The sequence below is a fragment of the Amblyraja radiata genome, chromosome 3 (assembly GCF_010909765.2).
Source record: "Amblyraja radiata isolate CabotCenter1 chromosome 3, sAmbRad1.1.pri, whole genome shotgun sequence".
NCBI classification, from domain to species: Eukaryota; Metazoa; Chordata; class Chondrichthyes; order Rajiformes; family Rajidae; genus Amblyraja; species Amblyraja radiata.
In genome coordinates, this window is record NC_045958.1 from 34,267,711 (window position 1) to 34,280,808 (window position 13,098).

The following is a 13,098-nucleotide window of genomic DNA, read 5'->3' on the forward strand; positions in this document are numbered from 1 at the left end:
TGTGCCTCTTGGAGCTGTTAATCGCAATTTGGACGCTCCAATGCTGGCAGCTCCCAACAAGATTAGGAACCTGTGTCGTGACTGAGCATGTGGCAGGACCTTATCAACCTAATCATTCAAATATTTACCTCAGAAATTTGCAGATAAATACATTCATGAAGGCAAAATTTAAAATGCGTAAAGGGCCTGTCCCACTGTACGAGGTAAATCAAGAGTTCTCCCGAGTTTTCCCCTGATTCTAACTCGGAGAATGTCCGTAGCCGGTCCGTAGGAGTTCGTGAATGTCCCGTAGTGGCTCGTACGAGTAACGGTAGGTACTCTGGGAAATCCGGTAAACTCGTGAAGTTTTTTCAACACTGGAAAATGTCCACAAGTAAAAAAAAATACTTGTGATGAAAAAATGTTTTACTTTTTACTCGTACGAGCTGTTTAAGCTGTATTAACGTCTGGGAATTTTCAGACAATCATTTGTGCGTTTGTGAAGAACCACCATGATCTCTCGGGTCAATTACATGGTTTGCTGGACCATTAACACATGCCAACATAGAATCCGTTTTCAAGTGCACCCTGCTCTTCTCTCTTTTGTCCCTCTCCTTCTAATAAACGTCTGGATCTGTCCAGGAAGAGTCTAGGCTATCTGGTGTGTTGTCAAAAGATTCCTTGCAATCCCCTGTCATAAATTTGGTTTTGAATATTATTAACAGAGATCCCTTCTACAGATATGGCGTGCAGAGAACTCGGACATTTCTGCCTGGGGTGCACTTGCAGGGGAAAGGTTGTGGTAGATTGAAAACTTGCATTGAGTTTGGCTGTGATTCCTTCCCGCATGGTTGAGTTTGGCAACGCTTGCTGCGAAGATACAGAAATGTTCACCTGGGAGAATTGCTGGATGGTGCTGTAATTAAATTCTCCTTTGGAGCATTTCTATTCAGGAACAGAGTTTTTGTGATTGTTTGCTTTGGAAAATCCCACATGCTCAAAGTGGGAAATGACAGGATTAAATTTGCTGTCAAAGTTTTCAACTTTTGAACACTGACTGATCTGTTTTGTAACTTGAATCTAGGGCAAATATTTATCGTGGGTTTGACCACCTCTCTGTGTTTATCTTATTCCACAGCAGTCTGTCTACACACAAACAGAAGCAGCACTGTCCACATTCGCTACTATCCAGATACTAGTGTCCAATATTCTTTTGGTCTGATCAGCTAAATGTTTTAGCTGACGCACTGATGCTGGTTGGGAGACCTTGCTGATTAACAAAAACTTCAAAATAATCAATGGAAAAAGTCATTGAGTTTGTCAAATAATAAAAGGAATCAATTTGCTCTGACTTGATTTTGATTTAACCATGTGCCAGAGGCTCAAAGGTTCAAGACCTTTTACAAAGATTTTAACAGCTAATCTAGGCTGACACCCCCCATTTGATTAAATGATTGTGGACACTATTTCGAGTAGCAACAGTGATCTCTGGTATTCTGGTTAATTTTTAATCCTGCAATAACACCGACACAATTTTGATCTTGCTGTTATTCATGGGATCTTTGTGCAATTGGCCACTTTATTTTCTGCCTTGATTGACGTGTGCTTGAATAGGGAAGATTTAAGGAGTTGAACAAATTGATGTCTTTCAGATCAGAAAATTGAGTAATCGCCCAGGAACAACTTCTTGGCAAGGTCCAGAATATGGGACCTGACAACATTTAGATTTGGGCTATTTGAGCACTACGTCAGAAAGCATTTATTCACCACCTGCTTTAAAGGATGTAGAAGAGATTAACTGGGATTTTGCTTTTAGATTTGCAGGCTCGAATTATAAGGAGAGGCTGGGGCATTTTTTCTTTGGTGTGTAGGAGGCCGAGGAGTGACTGTATAGAAGGATACAAATTCATGAGGAGCATGGGTAAAATGAATGCTTGCAGTCTTTCTAGGTAGAGGATTCTAAAACTAGAGGGCACAGGCTTAAGGTGAGAGGGAAGACATTATATAGAAAAATCGGGGGCATGCTTTTCGCACAAGGGTAGTCGGTATCTGAAGTCAAGGAAGCAGATACAATTATGATTTTAAGATGACATTCGGACAGATACATGGATAATAATGGGTTTGGAATGCTATGGTCCAAATGCCACTTCATTAGCGTGAACATTTTGAGCCAAAGGGCTTGTTCCCATGCTGTCTAGCGCCGACTCCCTGACTCTAACCTCTTTAGTCTTTGCACTTCCAGTTCCTGCATCTCCAAAATACACAGGTGTGCAGATTTGTGGGGGGGAAAAAAGCAGCTGAGTTGAATTTTTTAAAGTTAGAAACAAACATGTATAAAGTAGCATGAGTTAAGTTTCTAGATTTGTATCTAGAAACCCAGGATTTTGATCTGGAAACTTGAATTCCACCACAGCCGGGCAATTCAAAATTCAAGTAATTAAATAAATCTGGAATAAAATGTTGGAGTGGTAAATGACAACCATAGTCCGCTAATGACTCAAAGTATGCTAAAGGTTGTGGATCCACTATCGCAGATGACTGTTGTGGATGACTCTCAACTGCCTTTTGAAATGGCCATTTCGTGTCCTATGAAAAATATGTACAAAAGAAACATACGTTTCTGTTATTCATATATAAAGAATAGCGAGTTACAGGAGAAATGGAGGGTTAGGATAAATGCAATGTATTGTACCCAGAGCAGCGGAACCAAGAGCTAGTGGACATGTGTTTAAGGTGTGCAGGGATAGGATCCCGAGGGGCAACATTTTCCCCACACAGGATGGTGGGTATATGGAACAAGATGCCAGAGGAAGAAGTTGAGGCAAGTACAATAACATCGTTTAAAATACATTTTAGATGGGTACATGGATAGGAAGAATCAGGAGAGATTTAGGACTAGTGTAGATGGGGCATTGTGTCTGCGTGGGAAAGTTGGACCAAACTGCCTGTTTCTGCCTGACTGACTACACGTGGATGAGTTGAGCAGTCCAGCTGTGATCTACGTGAATGGCTGTATATGTTTGAGGTGCTGACATTCCCATTCTCAAGGGCCTGTCCCACTTGCGTGTCCTTGGCATGCAAATTACGCGACCTCGTGGTCGCGTTGAGCCGCGAAGGTCCCAAGCGATTTCATGCATACGCATAGCCGTCTGGAGCGTGTGACGTCATTTGAAGATGGACACAAAATGCAGGAGTAACTCAGCGGGACCGGCAGCATCTCTGGAGAGAAGCAATGGGTGATGTTTCGTGTCGAGACTCTTTTTCATTCTGAAAAGAAAGGTCTTGACCCGAAATGTCACCCATTGCTTCTCTCCAGAGATGCTGCCGGTCCCGCTGAATTACTCCAGCATTTTGTGTCTAACTTCAATTTCTTGGCCTTGCTCTGAGAGTAGAAGTGGGGGCGGATCTGGACCGCAACGGCTGTGAGCCCCAGGCCCAGTTTGGTGATCGTTTGCCTGCTTCTGCTGCTGTTGGAGGTGAGACCTTGCGTCGCGCCAGGGTCTTGGGCCTGTTCCACTTTGGCCGTCAGTTACGCAACAGGCCATTGGCGCGCAAAGATTTTGTTCGCTACAAAAATTTCGGAGCCCCGCGCGATGTCGCGCACAACTACATACCCCTCCGCGCTTCTCAGTGGGACCGGCCCCACGATGCCCGTGCGCCTCAACGCGACCACAAAGTCGTGTAATTTGTGTGCCAAGGACACGTAAGTGGGACAGGCCCTTCAGCCCTGCCGAAATTGACAGGACTTAATTGGCTCTGTTCTTTGGAAGGTCCTTGACGGCATAAACGCCAGAATGTCAGTTTGCTTAAAAATATCCAGTTTCTAAACTGCATGATCATCTTGTACTCGTCCAGCCAAAGTCATCTATTTTTAGTATGTGCTACCTACCATGTTTCAGCTAGTCATTTTGAAACCAGTTTTGAGCCTAAGGGCATTGTGAAAGGGTTTGAATTCATTATAAGCTCGGCTGCTAACCTGGCACCACGAATTCTAAACTTTACTATCACGCAAACCAATAAAGACCATCTTAAGCTTAAGTTACTGTCATCTGCTCACCATGGGAGAATTATGAGAGGAATTAATTTGTATTTGAGAGGCGGCTGTCGAATAGTGTCAGTTATTACTGAGTGTCTGCTGTAACCGAGTAATGCATTATCATTGTATGTAATTGAAATAAAGAACTGCAGATGGTTAATATTCAAAAGAACACAAGGTGCTGGAGCAACTCAGCGGCTCAGACAACATCTTTGGTGAACATGGATAGGTGACGTTGGACCATTCAGTCTGCTGAGATACTCCAGCACTTTGTGTCTTTTCACTTTAAAAGTAAACACCAATGAGCTGTTCTTCACCCACTGCAGAGTCTAGTTGAAGTGGCTGTTGTTGTGGCTCACGTTGTCTCCCCTTGCTTCAGGCCGTACACCAACAGGACGGGCTCTGTCACTGTGGGGCACCTCTCCCTCCCACCAGATACCGCTGCTTCCTTTGCTTTTCCGTTTCCTACTCCGCTGCCACCACCACCTCCTCCCCTGCTGTCACCGACATCTTCCAAGGTGGAGTACGTCAGCGACCCTGGGGGAGGAGGAGGCAACGATGGAGGGGTAGGGTTAGGGGTTAGGGGAGAAGCTGAGTAGGCGGAGTGACGTAAGGAGGAGGCAGTGGGACGGACAAACCGAGGGAAGAAATAGCAGCTGGTGAGAGGGGAGGGAGCCGCATGGTTTTCAAGCGTGCCCTGTCAGTGTCAGCGACCTGAAGAAAGCACTGTCCCCAGGGGCTATAACATGAGCTGCAACAACAGTCGCCATGCGGTGGGTGAAGAAGTGTTTGCTGTTGCATCTTGCCTGGTGGGGGTGGTGTCAGAAGCTGGGGCTGTAAGCGGCGAGAGCTGGAGGTGGCGTCAGCAGGTCTGTCCACTATAACTGAAATCCGTTATAAAGATGTCCATTAAAATGAGGGTTCACTCTATTTTGCATGGGATTTATTCCAAACCAATCCAAAAGTGATAAATTGTCATATTATAGTCATGTGGCACAGTTGGGAAGGCTGAGGCTGAAGACATTTTTTGAGGTTAACATCTACCAAAGGAAAATATTGTACTAGGCATTTAAAATGTCCTCGTTTGGTAGAGGTCTGTATTTTAAAATAGGAATATTTAACTTGAGTAATTTATTTGAGCTGAGAACATGGTTCTGCAAATTCAAAATCTATCATTCAATACTACCTAAAGTTCATAATTAAGAGATTTAATTATTTTTTTTATTGAGGTGAACAATATTGCTTATTACCAATGCAATTTAAAAAGACAACCTGCTTTTTTTTTTTTTCACTTGTCTATCCATTTACAAATAAATATTTCCTATAATATGGAAGCCCCAAGTTGCCCGATTTATTATGGTTAAATCATGAAGTTGTGACTTCCTGAAATAAATTGGAATTGAGTATAAGTCCAATTGTAAAGTCTATCTAAGGCATATTTACAAACACAAATTCTGTGGTAGATACTCGACAGTGAATCTGAATGGTTTGCTCATGGAGTTTTTGCACTTATTTTTCCCTTGTTGCCATTAAATCTTGGACTGCACTTGTTTCATTTCAGCAGCGATATCAAATAATGCAGTTGTTCCATACTACTGCATGGAAAGGTTTGGCCTGGGTATGGGTTTTAAGTCCAAACAGTCTTGGACTCTCAACCTTGGGATTGCTCCCACTGACCTCGATAGTATTAACCTTGCCTGATGGCAAAATTCATTCTCTTTACCTTAATAATTGCTTACCTTTCCTTTCTATGATGTGTTTTGTTGGCAGGTGGAATGGATACAGCAACAGATAGTAAAAAAGAGGATAAAGAGAGATTTTAAAGCTGGTGCTTCCCAGTATCCTTACTTCAATGATCCAAAATGGCCAAGCATGTGGTATATAGTAAGTACACGAATGGCGCGAAACATACTTGGTTTTTGTGGCAGTACAGTGCTCTTTATATGTCAGCATATTAGTGTTGCGAAATTAAATTTGGCATGGACTTGGTGGGCAGAAGGGCTTGTTTCCATGCTATATCTCTAAACTAAAACTAAAATCATTAGGAGTGCAGAAAACTGAACCATGTAAGTGCAAATGTGGCACTGGTGATTTTTTTCAGGGGACCACTGGAAAGAGAACTACTTGTTTAAAAGGAGGGTGGGAAATGAGGCCCACGTATGGTGAAGAAAGAGGGACCAAGGTACCTGGTGTTGGAGAGAGTGGGGGAATGAGTGCCTACTGAGCTAGATGTTGAACCACCGAGAGTCAAACAGCCAGACGGTGGGTTGTCATAGTTGTAATGTATTTTATTTATTCTGTGTTTATACCCACACACTTCCCACCCGCTATTCTTTCTCCTTGGCAGTTTGTGCTGACTTTGAACAAGCCATGGATTTTCTAGTTTTGTTAAATGGGGACAGGGGTGGGACCCTTCACACTTGTAAACATTAAGCACAGTGAGGGTGTGTGCATATCCATAAAAAAAAATAATAATAATAATAATAAATTTTATTTATGGGCGCCTTTCAAGAGTCTCATGGACACCTTACAAAAATTGAGCTTGTAGAGGAAAAACATGGAGGGGGAATTAAATAAATAGTAGAGACATGACTAGTACACAAAGTAAAGACAGAATTCAATACAAAACACAGTATGAGGCAATTAATGCACAATTTAAATGTGCCCATTTAAAGAACTAACGTCTCCACCTCGCAGAGCAAAATAATCTGTCCAATGTTTTATTTTGGTTGTCACATAGAATATGTTGCCATGTCGTTAAGAGGGTACTTTTGCTGAATGTAATGTTGTTGCGTTTGAGGTTATCTACTTTCTCTACTTGTCAGCATTGTAACGATGATACTCACCACTGCCAGTCAGACATGAACATAGTAGGAGCCTGGCGAAGAGGATACACTGGCCGAAATGTGGTGATTACCATTCTGGATGATGGGATTGAGAGAAATCACCCTGACCTCCAGCAGAATTATGTATGTTATTACTTTGTTCTCATACTAATAATAAAAAAATTATTAAAATGTTCTAACTTGTACCTTTTTAAATCCTTTGAGTGCACTTTTAAAACATAATAATATGAATGTAGAATTCATTGTTACTTGAATTTGCAACACTAAAGTTAAACCAAAACAAGATTGCTTGCGAGGTTTACAATTGTTGCTGCTCCTTTGTGGATCTTGAAACCATAATGTTGCTTCAATTGGAATTTGAACTCTCACTCCACCTGGATTTGTGCTTTTGATGATTACAAACCTAGTTCGATGTAATTGGACTGTGTAATCTATTTGAGATAACAGATTTATTTTCCCATGTTTTGAGGTCAATTACCACTAAAATCACAGAGTGCAATTAGAGAACAGTTAAATAAGGAATTGGACCCTTAACTTGCCCTTTGAATTTCTTCTTGGTCACACCTTGAATATTTCATGTTGGCACGTCATCAAAGGTTCCAAACTCCATCCTTTATCAAACCATTTAAAAGGAATGTGTATATTGTTTTTATATTCCTTGGTAATAAGCTGCTAACCAAATATAGCTTGTTTAGTCTAAAGGACTTGCTAGCATTCACCTCTATTTGAACAAACACTTGTAATCATATTTCCTCACCATCTAACAGCTCTGATAGCTTTCAACCACCTTTTTCTGTACTATCTAATTTAAATGTTGAAACAAGAAACTGCAAATGCTGGTTTACAAAAAAATGGCGCTGGCGTGACTCGCTGGGTCGGACAGCATCTCTGGAAAACATGGATAGGTGGCCTTTCTGATCAGTCTAATGAAGGGTCCCAACCTGAGACGTCACCTATCCATATTCTCCAGAAATGCTGCCTGACCCGTTGAGATACTCCTGCACTTTGCCTTTTTTAAATGGTAAATGCTGATGGTTTCTGCCGCAACTAAATGGTAGTGCTGAGCTCCATTTATATTCCATTCACCATAGTTTTTGTGTATCATAACTGTCACAATGGGAAGTACTGCTAAGAAATCTTCCAAAATTAACAGTCAGTGCAGGATGGAACGATTAGAATATAAAAATATACATTAAAAAAATGAACCTTTCCCCCCCCTTAATATAGATAATGAACTATATGGCAAGAAATTTTGGGTTAGTTGTGTTTTGCTCTATTGAAAAAAATATGGACAAAATGGGCTACTCCATCTAATCCTTTGGCACACCTCTACACTTATAAAATGCAGGACATAGCTAATTTCTTCAATTCATGACCATTTTCTATTCTATTCTTTTCATTGCAATTATCCAACTGCAAGTATTCAGTTTGTACTCCTGGTACCTTCAGGATCTTAGGCACATTCCATTAGGTTAACAAAATACTTGTCCGACAATGACATGTTGATGAAAATAGCCAATTAGTGTGAAAATAGCCAATTAGTGTGAAGAGAAAAGGTGTACGAGGGCAGCTTGAGCATGTAATTTTCCACATGACCAACGCACAAAGTTGCACACTGAAAGCATTTTAACGTAGCTCCTGTTCAGTTGTTTCCTTTAATCAAACTTTTTTCCTTGCTTCTTATGTTTCCATTAAATTGCTGTTCACTTATTTATCGATAATGATACCGACTGCTGAAATATGTTAACTAAAGGTGTTGGGAAGCCTTCCAGTATTTTCAATGATCTTGGAAATAATTCTGTGAATCAAACAGTGGGCATGATTCAGAGCTCAATAGGTTTTTCAAGGAGGATGGAGAGGGTGATATTAAAAAATATCTGACGACGAGTCTCAACCCGAAATGTCACCTATTCCTTTTCACCAGAGATGCTGTCTGACCAACTGAGTTACTCCAGCATTTTGTGTCTATCTTTAGGCGATATTGACACATGGTTCCCTTCTGTTCTTGTGACTAACTTGAATCATTTATGTATGGAAAACCTTTTAAGAATGCATGAATTGGATGGTGTGTTTACTTATTAATGAGGTTGTGTGATTTTTCTCTTCTTGCTGAAGGATCAAATGGCCAGCTTTGATGTCAATGGAAATGACTGGGATCCCATGCCTCGATATGATATCAGCAACGAGAATAAGTAAGGGAAATATCTACTTCAGTTCAGGCACCACAAGCACTTTAAGATAAAATTGGTTTGATGATGAGCTTTTTCTATTTCACATTATTATTTATGTTTATCATTGTTTTTATTTTATAATACTGAAAGGAAATGACATGCTTCTCCCCACTTATTCCACCCTGACAAACTGTGTTGGTTGCATGACATGAAATCTCTTGTAAATTTTGAACCATTTTGAGACTGTCGAATAATTGCATTAGTAAGAGCACATAAGTTCGAATAATCAGAATAATTATTGCCTATTTCTAAGATGTAAAATTTGGCACCCAGCAACAGCCACCATGTAAGAAATTAAATATAGTCAGAAAATGATATGCAGTGTAAGCCAAAATGTCTGACATTTGTTTCTGACCAGTAAAGTTAGCTTCCATAAGTAGACAGATAATAATGCCCTCTATTAGGCAATATATGTATTTCACTGGCAGAATAATATTCTTCTTATCGAGTCCACACACACACACGATTAGTTGTTCAGCCAGAGCTGAACACACTTCTCGGCATCTGCATAAAATGGCGTCTGTCTTGTGCGTGGCCGTGGAAAGATTGGTGGAAACAGGGCCGCGACGTGAACGCTCTTTCCTTGACCCCAGAATAATATTGCAATTTACATTAATAAATCTGTCCATATGCACATCCTCAAAGCAAGGAAGTTTCAAACATTTTCCATTGCTAAAAGAGTTTATCAGTAGCTGAACATTGATTTAATAACTAATGCTGCTCAAATATAGCCTTAAGAGGCATCTTAATTTTGCATTTTAGAGTTCAGAATGTCGTGTCTCAAAATTTATTGCAAAATTTATGCATCAAAATCTGATGTCTACAGGGCTGCGAACACTCGCGCTTTGAGCGTGAGACTCACTCATTTCAGCGAATTCTCACGCCCTCACACTGAAGACAGAATTCTCACGCTGTCTTCAGTCCCTGCACAGCAAGGATCCTATAGCGGAACTATACGATCTTTGCTGCAAAGTTTGTCTCTTTGCGCCACGACAGCGATCTGCGCAGTCTGGGGAAGTGCGTCAGTTGACGGCTGTGAGTGACGTCGCGTCTCTTCTCTCTTGGTTGGATGTGCAGCCGCCGGGTGTCAGTGCATCTGTTTGCCGGCTGTGAGCGCTGCGTTGCTGGCCACCGCTGCAACCTCGCTCCCTCCCTCCCTCCCTCCCTCCCTCCCTCCCTCTCTCCTGCCCTTCAACTCACGGCCGGGGAGAGAGAGGGAGGGGGGAAAGAGAGCGAGGGAAAGAAAAAAGGGAGGGGTGGAGGCAAAGAGACAAGGGGAGGGAATGAAGGAAGGAAAGGAGAAAGGGAAGAAAGAGGGAGGGTGAGGAAAGAGGGTGGGAGGGGGAGAAAGAGGGAGATGGGGGCAGGAGGGAGGAAGGGGAGGAGGGAGGGAGGGGGAAGGAAAGGTGTGTGTGTGAGTGCTTGTGTGTCTATCTCCCTGTGTGCCTCCCTGTGTGCGTGTCTGTGTGTCTCCCTGTGTGTGTCTGTGTGTCTCCCTGTGTATGTGTCTGTGTGTGTGTGTGTCTCCCTCCCTGTGTTTGTGTGTCTGTCTCCGTGTGTGTGTGTGTGTGTGTGTCTCCCTCCCTGTGTTTGTGTGTATGTCTCTGTGTGTGTGTGTGTGTCTCCCTCCCTGTGTTTGTGTGTCTGTCTCCGTGTGTGTGTGTGCGTGTGTGTGTGTGTGTGTGTCTCCCTCCCTGTGTTTGTGTGTCTCCCCCCCTGTGTGTGTGTGTGTCTTCCTTTGTGTATGTGTTTCCCTGTGTGTCTCTTGTCACATCCTGGCCTTAGACAGGGCTGCCAACTCTCACGCTTTGAGCGTGAGAGTCACGCATTTCAGCCAATTCTCTCGCTGATGACAGAATTCTCACGCTGTCTTCAGTCCCTGCACAGTTTGTCTCTTTTGTGCCACATCAGAGCGATCTGCGTGGTCTGTGAAAGAGCGTCAGTTGGCGGCTGTGAGTGACGTCGCATCTCTTCTCTTCTTTCTTGTTTGGATGTGCAGCCGCCAACAACATGAAGCAGCCGGAGATAGAACTAACCAGGTGAATTGGTTGTAAAACATGGGGGGGGGGGGTCACAATGAGGCCAAACATCTAGGACGGGGTTCGGCATCCGGACAAAACCCGAACAACCCCCTCCCACATCCCTGGTCGCTACGCTCCCTCGCAATTTCTCACTCTCAACTCTCACCCAATGTCTAGCAGTAAACTTGTAGATCCATCTAACACTAGGCTTGTATGTCTGACACCAGTATGGGGAAACTAGTTTTGGCAAAACAGTCAGAAGCTGAAGAACTGATGCTAATTTTCTCAATTCAAAGTAGATTGTTAAAAGCACTGTTGGTTCATGTTGATTTCATCAATGTAGAGTCATTGACATTGGAATACTTGTTTTAATGTTATTATGGCTAAATAATACATGCTGATTGGATAAAGAAACTCTTCACAAAGTTCCATTTTGATATTGGGAAGCAGTGATAAGAACGTTTAAGATCATAAGTGATAGGAATAGAATTAGGGCCCCACGTTCAATCATGGCTGATCTATCAATCCTTCCTAACCCCATTCCTTTGCCTTCTCCTCCTAACCTCTGACACCTGTACCAATCAAAGATCTATCTACCTCTGCCTTAAAAATATCCACTGACTTGACCTCTTCAGCCTTCTGTCAAAGAATTCCACAGATTCACCACCCTCTAACTGGGGGTGTGGAGAATGGTGACTATATATTGTGGGAGAATGGTTTTGATTTCTGAGCTGGCATTGACTCGGAAAGAGGCCATTTTGGCACCTGATATACAATAGACAATAGGTGCAGGAGTAGGTCATTCGGCTCTTCGAGCCAGCACTGCCATTCAATTTGACCATGGTTGATCATCCCCAATCAGTACCCTGTTCCTGCCTTCTCCCCATATCCCTTGACTCCGCTATCTTTAAGAGCCCTATCTAGCTCTCTCTTGAAAGTATCCAGAGAACCGGCCTCCACTGCCCTCAGAGAATTCCACAGACTCACAACTCTGTGAGAAAAAGTGTTTCCTCGTCTCCTTTCTAAATGGCTTGCTTCTTATTCTTAAACTGTGGCCCCTGGTTCTGGACTCCCCAACATCATAGGAAAAAAGGGAAATCTCGGGTGGCATGAAAGATGGTTATCCACTGCCAGATTAAAAAAACTGGAGCTGCTTATGTGGTTTAAATGGAACCAATCTTATAATCATTAAGATCTTTGACAGAGCATGCACACAAACATTCCAATTCACTGCAGGAGATGCCACAGTCTCTTGAGTGATTAAGATACCAGCTGGCCTGACTGAAGTGTGTGTGAATGTGCCTTTTCCTCTTTGGTGAGATTTATAAGGACATAAGAATTTGAGGAAGGGATATAGATAGGGGTAAGCGAGTGAGAAGGGGCCTAATAAATGGAGTATAGCAAGGGAAATGTGAAAATGTTCGATGTGGTGGGACTACATTTGACTAGTGAGGGATTCCACAATGCTGGGATGCAAGTGAACTGGATGTCATTGTGTCCATTTCATCAAAGACCAGCTTGCTGGTAATTTAGAAATCTAATAGTTTGCTAGCCTTTACTGCTGATGAAATTGGATTACAAAAGTGTGCTTGGGTTATGCTTCAACTACATTGGGCATTGAAAAGTGTACAGTATTGGTCTCATTAATTGAATGTTAATGTTTTGGAAGCAGTTCAGAAAAGACTTAGTGAACCAATACCTGGAATGGACAGGTTGTCATATGGATCAATCTGAAACGTCGCCTATCCGAGTTATCCAGAGATGCCACCTGACCCAGAATTATTCCAGCACTTTTGTATTTAAAGAAAATACAGCATTTGCACTTCTTTGTGCCTACATTACGCTTATTGTCTGTTTTTTGTTCAATAGACATTCTTTAATCCACACCAACATACATTAATGCCATGTTTATCTCAATGACATGAATGATAAATTAAAGACACATACTGCTTTAGGTTTTGAGAGCTTAATCGAATTCTATTTGA

General features: G+C 42.2%; 1 protein-coding gene across 5 annotated transcripts in view; it reads left to right on the forward strand.

Annotated features, from left to right (window-relative positions):
* The window catches only part of pcsk5 (proprotein convertase subtilisin/kexin type 5), a 270,823-nt gene that overhangs the window by 38,364 nt on the left and 219,361 nt on the right, over positions 1-13,098 (forward strand). For all 5 annotated transcript variants that reach the window (XM_033017565.1, XM_033017566.1, XM_033017568.1 and 2 more), the window contains exons 3-5: positions 5,786-5,899; positions 6,841-6,984; positions 8,977-9,053. In XM_033017565.1, coding sequence (XP_032873456.1) covers positions 5,786-5,899; positions 6,841-6,984; positions 8,977-9,053 — 335 coding nt within the window. The remainder of the gene's footprint in view (positions 1-5,785; positions 5,900-6,840; positions 6,985-8,976; positions 9,054-13,098) is intronic.